At 65.6% G+C, this 9,387-nt stretch overlaps 2 protein-coding genes across 2 annotated transcripts in view; one reads left to right on the top strand and one right to left on the bottom strand.

The window, feature by feature from the left end:
• CHLRE_02g144250v5 (uncharacterized protein) overlaps positions 1–3,283 on the bottom strand; it is a 5,652-nt gene extending 2,369 nt beyond the window's left edge. The window contains exons 1-8 of the mRNA XM_043060275.1: positions 3,042–3,283; positions 2,933–2,975; positions 2,511–2,818; positions 1,947–2,066; positions 1,484–1,621; positions 788–958; positions 601–680; positions 168–376 (exon numbers count right to left, since the gene is read on the bottom strand). Coding sequence (XP_042927754.1) covers positions 168–376; positions 601–680; positions 788–958; positions 1,484–1,621; positions 1,947–2,066; positions 2,511–2,818; positions 2,933–2,975; positions 3,042–3,173 — 1,201 coding nt within the window. The 5' untranslated portion in view covers positions 3,174–3,283. The remainder of the gene's footprint in view (positions 1–167; positions 377–600; positions 681–787; positions 959–1,483; positions 1,622–1,946; positions 2,067–2,510; positions 2,819–2,932; positions 2,976–3,041) is intronic.
• Positions 3,284–3,673: 390 nt separating this feature from the next.
• On the top strand, positions 3,674–8,839 carry CHLRE_02g144300v5 (uncharacterized protein). The gene is made up of 11 exons (XM_001694816.2): positions 3,674–3,949; positions 4,263–4,319; positions 4,684–4,725; positions 4,983–5,156; positions 5,455–5,597; positions 6,141–6,285; positions 6,536–6,607; positions 7,019–7,153; positions 7,611–7,668; positions 7,858–7,909; positions 8,097–8,839. Exons 1-11 carry the CDS (start codon positions 3,926–3,928, stop codon positions 8,410–8,412), a joined length of 1,218 nt encoding a protein of 405 aa, XP_001694868.2. The 5' UTR covers positions 3,674–3,925; the 3' UTR covers positions 8,413–8,839.
• The last annotated feature ends 548 nt before the right edge of the window (positions 8,840–9,387 follow it).

Genomic DNA, 9,387 nt, shown 5'->3' with positions numbered 1-9,387 from the left:
TCCCTCCCTCCCTCCCTCCCTCCCTCCCTCCCTCCCTCCCTCTCTCCCTGTCCCCCCTCCCTCCCTCTCCCTCCCTCCCTCCCTCCCTCCCTCCCTCCCTCCCTCCCTCCCTCCCTCCCTCCCTCCCTGTCCCCCCTCCCTCCCTCTCCCTCCCTCCCTGCCCTCACCCTCCCGCTTCAGCTCCGCCACCAGCTTGTCCTGCGCCGCCCGGTTCCGAGCCAGACAGCCCAGAGCCCACGCCAGGCTGTGACCCACAGGCTCGTGCCCCAGCAGCAGCTGGGCCGTCAGCTCACACAGCGCGCGAGCCACACCGCCGCCGCCGGCAGCCGCGGCGCCGGAAGGCCGGGCCGACACGCCGCCGCGGTTCAGCGAGTGACTGCACAGCAAGGGAGGCGAGGCGGCGGGGTAGGGGAGGATCTGCACGCCGCCGCCGTCAAGGCAGCTGTGTCCAAGGCCACGACATCACGTTACGAACGGGTGCCGCCCCAGCGCCCCCAAGAACAGGCACAGGCCCACGCCGCCGCCACCTGGGCTCCCGCACCCGCAGCCATATCATCAACCCCACACCGCCCCACACGCTCTGCCACCCGCGCCACCCACCACAGCCGCACGATCTGCGCCGCCAGAGTGATGTCCTCGGGCGGCGGCGGCCCGCGGCTGGCGATGTCCTCCCACAGCTCCTGCCGGGTGTGAAGCACAAGCACGTTAGAGACCCCAAGGTGTGCCACCAGCTACTCTGCGCCCCAAGTACATTCCGTTGTGCCCGCCGCCCCACCGCCCCGCTCACCCCCTCAATGAAGTCCTGCAGTATGCGGCACTTGCTGCTGGCCTCCGCCGCCGAGTCCAGCAGCCACGGCGCCGCCCACGCCGGCAGCAGCCGCCGCCGCCGCGCGTCCCACTCCTCCGCCACCTCGCCCAGCAGCCGCAGCAGAAGCACCTGGCCCGTGGCCTCAACCGCCTGAGCAACACACAGTCGTAGCCACAGTCACAGTCACAGTCACACACACACACACGGTTAAGCGGGCCTCGTTGTGATTCGTTGCATTACACGCACAGGCACAAACGGGCGTGTCGTGCCGTGGCCGCTCCTGCAAGCGCCTTGCACCGCAGACCAGCCGCCGCCGCGACTGCAAACGCGACCGCCATGCTTGCACGCCGCACCCGGCCTCCATCCCTCCACCCCGTTTCCATTTTCCCATTGCCTTAACCTTATAACCCCCCACTTCCCCATCTTTGCCCGCCACCCCTCCCCTCCCCTTCCCCACCGTGCGCCACCGAGCCCGGGCGGCGACATGACGGTAATCGCCGGCGCCGCTCGCCCTGCTGCCTCACGACGCCTCGGCCCCTCCCATATCGCTTGCACCTAGAGCCGCTGCCTGCGCTCCTGTTTCGCTTGGTTTGGTTTGGTTTGGGCTGGTATTTGCACCCCTCCTCCCCCCCTCCCCCCTCCCCCCATCTCCCCACCTCCCGCCCCCGCCCCCACCTGGAAGTCGTAGCCCAGCTTGCTGAGCCCCGCCACGTCCAGGCTGAGCCGCAGCGCCGCGTCGTCCACGTCCAACACCACGCCCGGGCCCAGACCCAGCACCACAGAGGCCAGCGACAGAGCCTTGGCCTTGGCAACCTGGCAGCCGGGGGGGTGGGGGGAGGGGCGGGGGTTAGGGGGCGGGGGCGGGGGGGGGCCACCATACAGCCAAGCCCAGTCCAGCATAAGTCCATCCACACACGGAAAGGTCCATGCAGCAAGGCCCCTATGACAGTCCGCAATCGCGTCCTGGGGCTTCGTTGCCCCCGCCCCTCCACCCCAAAACCGCAACTGGAAACCATGCAACCTCACGCCCCGCGCCCCCTCCAGCCTCCGCGCTCCTCCTCTACCTCTGACCCCTCCTCCTCCTCCTCCTCCTCCACTACCTCCTCCTCCGCTCCCCCCCCCTCCCTCGCCCCCTCACCTCGAAGTCCTGCTCCAGCTCGGAGCGGCTGAAGGCAAACAGCAGCGAGCGCCGCGCCGCCCGCCACTGCGCCGCCGCGGTGCTGGTCAGCAGCGAGGGCGCAGGAGGGCTGTGCAGCACCTGTGTGGGGTGGTGGTGGGTGGTGGGGGTGGTGGCGGGGTAGCCGTTCATGTGAAGAATGGGGCGTGGCAAAGCGCGGTGTAGGTGCGGTGCCGTTTATACAGGCGGCAGGAGGAGGTGAGGGCGCTGCCGGGTCACTGTAGCGCTGCGCGCTGCACCGTAGCCCGTCCGTGCTGGATGCGTAGCCGCCGCCGCGCCCTAGCGCCCGCCAGGCGGCCACACGAGCCAAGCCACAGACTGACACAATGCACCCCTCCTGCAGGGCTCACGCCAAAGGCGCTGCGTGACGCCCTGCTGCGCACAACACGGCCGTCCCGCCGTCCCCGCTCCCCTGCATTGGTCACCCCCCCCCCGTCGCCCTCCAGCGCCCCCTTGCTCCCGAACCCTTGCCCCCGAACCCTGCGCCCCTGTTCCCACTCGCCCCCGCCCCCCTCTCGCCCGCACCTGCTCCAGCGAGCGGTAGTAGGCAGTTGACTTGGGCGCCACGTCCTCCCCCAGGGCCAACAGCGCGTGCACGGCGGCCGGGTCGCTCAGGACCACCACCTCGCCGGCCGCCCGCCCGCCCCCGCCGCCCAGGCCCAGGCCCAGCCCGCCCGGCAGCAGCCAGGCGCGCGGCAGCAGCAGGCGGAAGGCGCCGCCGTGCGCCTCCGCCCAGCGGCGCAGCGTGCGCAGGTGCGTGTCGCCGGGCTCGCTGCCACGGCCGCGGGCGCGCAGCGCGAGCCAGTGGCCGAGCAGGGGCAGCGCGGGCGGCACTGCGTGTGTTTTAAGGGTCGTCGCGGCAGGGGTGGAGCAAATGGGACGAAGGATTAGGAGGGTTGGGAGGGGCTAGTGCGACGCCTGGTTGGGGTGAGGGGACAAGTGGTCACCTGGTAGCTCCTTAGCGCCCGGGACTGCACGACGACGACGTGCCTGCAAACATGCCCGAAGCATCGATTGACTTTTGCTTGTCGCCAAGGCAAGTGGACAGCTATTCACCTTTGCCGCATTCCACAATAGTATGTACAGCACCAGCAGACCGACTAGAGCGGTAGACACGTAAGGCACCGCGGCTTGAAGCCGGGCAAACAGCTGCGGAAAGAGTCTTTCGCGTTCATGATGATGGCGCATGATGCATATATTTTTCAGTGTGCGTGCATGCGTGACACTATTGTATTAGGAGCCCATTCCTATGCGCCTTGAAACCGAAAGCTGCCAATGCTGACACAGCGAGTCCGTTGACTCCGTTCCCGCCGGGCTATATGAGAAACATGTCGAGCACAAATGATTTGAGGACTCTACACCCAGGGGGGCGTTGCACGGCCAGGGGCGTTGGGCGGGCTGAACATCCACGGACAGACACGAACAGCGTGTCAGCCCCCAGTGCCCCCGAACCGCGAAAGACGGCCCAGGCGCTATGCACGCACTTATACCGACCTCGCCATCACACGGCTGTCAAGCACCCATAATGTAGGCAGGTGAGACGGCTGCAAGGGTTGCCTGGAAGTATGGCCCGTCAGATTGCACCTGTTGCGTAGTTGGAGCGCGCGCATGCCCACCTCTGGCCATCCGCTACAACATTATGGGCATAAGAGACATTCGTGCACACCTCAAACTCTTGCCTTTGGATTGTTACTCTACAGCTTGCAAATAAACAGTTTGCGCAAGAGGCGGGCATTCCCAAAGCACGTACCTTTGTTTTAAGGCTTCACCTTAAACACTTTACATACCCATCATCAGCTAAAGAAATGCAGAGCAGACGAAATGGACCTCGTCGAGCTCTAGCCGATGCGGTAGTTTGAGCGCGCCCCACATCAGCTCTGGCTGGCACGTCCCGGACATAGCAAGCATATCTGGACACACTTATCACGCTTGGAATAGCAATGACTGCTGCGGAGGAAAGCCGGGTACGTTGTGACCACGGCGGGGGGGCGGTTAACCCCTCCGACAAAGTGTAGCGCTAGGGACGCGCTCGCTGGTGGCAGTGTCCCAGCAGGCAGATCACTTCAGGGGTTATCTCAGTAAGCAAACGTTGACTGGGGCACGGGTGCACTGAGCCGCCTTGCGGCGCCCGTTCGCAAACCTTGGGCCACGACATCGCGTGTCACGCACCTGTGCATGCACATCAGTGCATACGGTGCAAGTGCTGTCCAGGCCGAACCTCCTCCCTCCCCGGCCTCCCCCACCTCTCCTCACCTCCACACGCCCCATACCCCACAGGACCTGTTGGTCAACGTGTTCGCATGGACGGCCAATGTGTCCACGTCCGTGGTCACGGTGCGTGTGTGTGTGCATGGGCGTGGGCGACGCGGCCGCTGTCGCGAGCAGGCGGGCGGGCGGCCGCCGCGGTGCCCCCAGGGCGGCCTAGCGCGCTTGCTGCCAGCACCACAGGCACCGCAGGCAACATAGGCAGCCGCCAGCGGCCGCCAGCGGCACGGCTGGCGGCCCAGCGCTGTGTGCTGTGTGCTGAGGCCGTCCGGGGAGGGCCCGGCCAGGGCCCGAGCTGCACCCCTGCAGTGTGTCAGAAGTGGGGCCTTGGAGGAGTTACAGACAGCGCTTACGCCCTCCATGGGGCTGCATGTCAGTCATAAACACCACACGCACGCACACACACGACCTGTGAACTGTGCTGTGCCGACAGATATTTGTGATCAAAGCGTTGATGAGCGTCTACCGTTTCAAGGTGCGTTGCGTGCTTCCCTTGTTCTGCCACTAGGGATCGTGTGTCTCGCTCGGGGCCCTGCTTGTGTTGCCCCGCAACTGGCAATGGCTGGACGTGCCGGTACCGCGTAGTGCCAACTGTCCGCCAGACCACGCACGCCGGGGCGCCGCTCCTTCCCTCCCGCCTCCCCTCCTCCCCTCCCGCATTCCCTCCCGCCCCCGCGTGCCTGGCCACAGCTTCGCTTCCTCTGAATGTTCATGACTGTAACCTGCCCGCAGTACGCCACCACCGTGTCTGGCCTGCACTTCGTGTGCTGCGCCTGGGCGGTGTGGGGGCTGGAGCGGGCGGGCATCGCGGAGCAGGCCGACATGCCGCTGCGCTCCTCGCTGCTGTTCGCGTGCGTGGGCGCGCTGTCCATCGGCACCGCCAACCTGTCGCTGCTGCTCAACTCGGTGAGGGGGTGGCCCCGGGGGCCCTGCCCGGCCTGAACCGCGCTGGTGGTGGCGGAGGCTGGAGCGGCGTGTCGGACTGTGGCGTGGCGTGTTGTTTCGGAGCTGTGTGGAGCCGTAGAGGCACGAGCACCCGCAGTCTCTCGCGGGGGTTCTGGATCTGGTGCATGCGTGCGTCATAGGCCTGGCGTTATGAGCATGCCCAACACCTCGTATGCCCCCAACACGCTGCCAGCATGCCCTTCATCACGCCCTCCAACACGTCCCCCCGCGGCACGCCACCCGGCACGGGCCCCTGCAGGTGGGTTTCTACCAGATCGCCAAGCTGCTGATGAGCCCCTTCGTGGCGGCGGTGGAAATGCTGTGGCTCAAGAAGCGCTTCCCGCCCGCCGTGCTGGCCTGCATCGTGGTGGTGCTGGCGGGGGTGGGCATCGTCACGGTCAGGTGGGGTTGCAAGGGGGGGCGTGTAGGGGGCGCGGGCGGGGCGTGCGGGGGTGGACAGCGGCCGAAAGGGCGGACTGCTGGGCGGTTGGTTGCTGGGCGTGCACGTACACAGGGTGGCGCCGGGGGCGCATGGCGCATGACGGTCAGTGGACCAAGGCGCAACCTGGTAATCCAGGAGAGCAGGAGCGAGTGTGTCGGCAGAAGAGACACGGAGGCTTGCATCGGTCATGGGGTTTTGGTCGTTTGTGGATGCGAGCTCCCTGCTTCCATGTGCAGATGCTTCCAAATGCGAACAGGCGTGTACAAACCCCGCCTCCATGCCCCCCGCCCCGGATCACCAACACCCCTCCCGCATACACGTGCACACAACGTGTATCCAAACCTGCACGGCATTGGTGCGAGGCCATTCACCTCGAAGTGCCCTGGTACCCGCTGCTCTGGTTCTGCTCCTCTTCCTAAAGTCCGCAATCCCTCCCCCCTACTTCGCCACACTCCTCTGTACCAATCTTTGGAACCCCTTCCCCGCGCTCCGCGCTCCCGCAGTGACGTGTCGGTGCAGCTGCCGGGGCTGGTGATGGCGGGGCTGTTCATCGTAAGCGGCGGGCTGCAGCAGATCCTGTGCGGCCACATGCAGGCCACACTCAAGATCCAGAGCCACCAGCTCATGAGCAACACCAGCTTCCTGCAGGTGCGGCAGGCGTGTGTGCGTGCGTGTGGCTGAGGGCATGTGTGTTATCACTGTTATGCTAGAGCCGAAGCGGCGGTTGTGTGTATGAGGCTAAGGGGAGGCTGGGCCGGGGCAAAGCTGCATAGGGCGTGGCAGCGAGGGCGAGTGCTGGTGTGACCGTAACTGAGCGGCAGCCCAACCGCTTTCTTGCCGCTGCTGCCTCACACGTTTTTCCTTGCTGGTCCGCTCACAACATCGCACACGCTCTCAGGGGATGATCCTGATGATTGTGGGCCCTTTCGTGGACAAGCTGGCGAGCAGCAAGTGGATCATGGAGTGGGAGGTGCGTGCATGTGTTCCTCCGCGTGCGTGTGTCGTGTGCGTGTGCTGTGGGCGCTGTGCGGGTTGCGGGATGCACCGGGGCAGCACCCGGGAGACAGACCACGGCAGCAAGCTCGTCTGAACCCGCAACCTACACGACCACCCACGTGCAACAGCCCCGCGCACGTGGTAGCGCTGAGGCGTTCCATCGCCGCCGGCACGGCTGACCCGTCTGGGCCCGCCTGGCCAGGAGCTACCGGTAATGCCAACCTCGTTTGCGAGCCAAACACGGTGACCTCAGCCGAATGAGGCCCACAGCAATCCGAGTCCGCACACCACACCGCACAACACTGCCCACTCGCCCACACCGCTGCACCGCACCGCACCGCACCCCACCTACACACGTGCCCGCCCCGCCCGCCCTCCCCCGCAGGCCAGTGTCCCGGGCATTGAGATGCTGGGCCTGTCCTGCCTGCTGGCTGTGGCGGTGAACGCCAGCCAGTACCTGGTGCTGGGCCGCTTCAGCGCCACCAGCTTCCAGGTGCTGGGGCACGCCAAGACGCTGCTGGTGAGGGCGCGGCAGGGGGGCAGGTTGGGTGGGTTGTAAATACCAGCCCAAACTAAACCGGGTGGGTGGGTGGGTAGGTAGCCGTCCATGACCATGTTGGAAGATGAGGTGGATGAATGGCGCGTGTGTGGGGTGGGGGTGGGGGTGGGGGCTGTCACGGAAAATGGAACATGCGCGTGCGTGTGTATGATGAGAAGCGATGCAAGCAGGAGTCCAACGAGACGAGGAGCCAGCAAAGCGAGTCGTTACTGGTTTCCAGAATGACTCCAGTGCATTGCATAGGACACAAAGACGACAAATTGCGTGAGAACCCAGCCGGCGCCGCGGCCCTCAGGTGCGCGTGACCATCACCGTCATACAGTATGTGCGCCGGGCCGGCTGGCTCGGGCACCTTCCTACCTGCGCGTACGCATGCAGCTGCCGATGACAGCCGCACGCCCTGCCCCGCGCTGTGCAGGTGCTCATAGGCGGCTGGCTGCTGTTCGATGAGGAGATGAACCCGCGCAAAGTGCTGGGTGAGTCGTGGGTGGCAGGGGGGCGGCGGGTGTGATCAACTCGCCCTCATGCTTGATGCGTGGCTGTGCTGGAGACCTCCGTCTGGGGAGCTGCGATAGGCAACACGGACGCTGACCGGGCCCCTAAGTTGCCGTATATGTGCGCTGATGTGTGTTTGTATGTCTGTGTGTGTGCGCGCGTGTCTGCAGGCATGTCACTGGCGTTCGTAGGCATGGTGGGCTACGGCGTGTTTTCATTGAGGTGAGCGTCTAGGGAGCTCTGTGTGGGAAGGGGGGCTGCTTGCGCCGTCTGCTGCCCGCTGTAGGGACGCCGCCATGGAGGAGGGGGGTGAGCCATTCGTGGACGGGGGGATCTGCCGCTTCGCTACGGTCTTCTCTTTTGCACGTGCTGCATAAACGGACATCTGTCTCCGTGTGTGCTGCTGCAGAGCTGCCAACGCAGCCAAGGCGGACGCGGCAAAGGCGGCTGCCGTCACTGCTGCCGCGACGAAGCAGCAGGAGGCCCTCGCGCGGGGGTCAGGGACCAAGGCGGCGACGCCAGCGCAGGCGGTGGATGGGGAGAAGGTGGCGTTGCTGGCTATGATTGATAGGCGCTCCACCGGGGGTGGGGCGCAGAAGCTGCAGGATGAGGAGGCGCCAGCAGCCGGTGCGCCGCTGGATTTGGGGCGGCCGGCTGGGCGCTCTGGGGGCGGCACGGCGGCGACGAGCTCGCCTCCGGGCCTGACGCACCCGCAGCCGCGGTAGATGCCGCTTGCATCATGCATGGGAGGTGGCAGGGACGGGCGGGGACGTGGTGGTGAAGGCTCGAGTACCAGGTGCAACGTTTGCAGGCGCTCTTTTCTGCGCTTGTAGGTAACCGTTAGGGGTGCCATGAATCTCGAATGGTCATCGAAATAAGGGGATGGCGATCCGGCCCGCACCGAAGTCGAGAAGTCGGCGGGTCGTGGCCTGAAGGGGGGCCAGTATCAGGGCAGGGTGTGTGAATGGGACAGTGTCAAGGCAGGTTGGTGAAGTCCCGTAGGGTGCAGCTGATTCCCAGAACCCAGCAGATGACAAACAATTTGCAACGGCAGGGCAGGAGTACGCGGCCGGTCGAACGCCGGAGTTACTGTACCGACGAGTTGCTGGCTGGCTGCAAGTTTGCTGATGCGCATTCCTCACGCTCCGGGCGCCCGGCCAGGCGATAGCACCACACAGACACACCGCAACGCCACACTCGCGAGGCAGTGCCGCATCGCACCTGCAGGAAGATGACCAGCGTCCACGGATGAGCACCAAATGCAACACAGAGAAAATGCAACAGTATGCAGCAAAGCAATGGCCGGGCGACAGTATGACAAGCAGGGGCGAAAACAGGGCGCGGCAGAAAAGGGAGCCCGAATGTACGGATGAGTGGCGGGCGAGTCGAATGCGAGTGCGAGACAAACACAACCGGAGTGTGAGGAAGCGCCGCGGGTTGGATTGGGAATGTCGCGGCTGAAGTTCGGGAGAATGCTGCTCCGCGCGCCCTAAGGACCGAGTGCGGGTGCGCGAAAAAGTTTGCTGGCGTCGCACGCTGGAGCTGGCGCTGGAGCTGGCGCTGGAGTGTGAACACTGTAGGCAGATATGAAATGTGAGGCACAGGAGGCGGTTAGCTGGCAGGAGAGGCGGGGACGGCGGGCACAGCTGGCGAGTGAAACTGGTACGGTCTGTAGCAGCTGCCTAGTCAGTAGTTGGTGC

This window comes from Chlamydomonas reinhardtii, chromosome 2 (assembly GCF_000002595.2).
Source record: "Chlamydomonas reinhardtii strain CC-503 cw92 mt+ chromosome 2, whole genome shotgun sequence".
In the NCBI taxonomy this organism is placed as follows: Eukaryota; Viridiplantae; Chlorophyta; class Chlorophyceae; order Chlamydomonadales; family Chlamydomonadaceae; genus Chlamydomonas; species Chlamydomonas reinhardtii.
Note: the sequence above shows the minus strand (reverse complement) of the source record. Positions and strands in the feature narration are given on the sequence as shown.

Coding starts and splice junctions, on each gene's coding strand:
- CHLRE_02g144300v5 (XM_001694816.2), top strand. CDS start 3,926: ATGACTGCTGCGGAGGAAAGCCGG. Junction 5,157..5,454: donor TGTCGCTGCTGCTCAACTCG/GTGAGGGGGTGG, acceptor GGGCCCCTGCAG/GTGGGTTTCTACCAGATCGC. Junction 7,669..7,857: donor GAACCCGCGCAAAGTGCTGG/GTGAGTCGTGGG, acceptor GCGTGTCTGCAG/GCATGTCACTGGCGTTCGTA.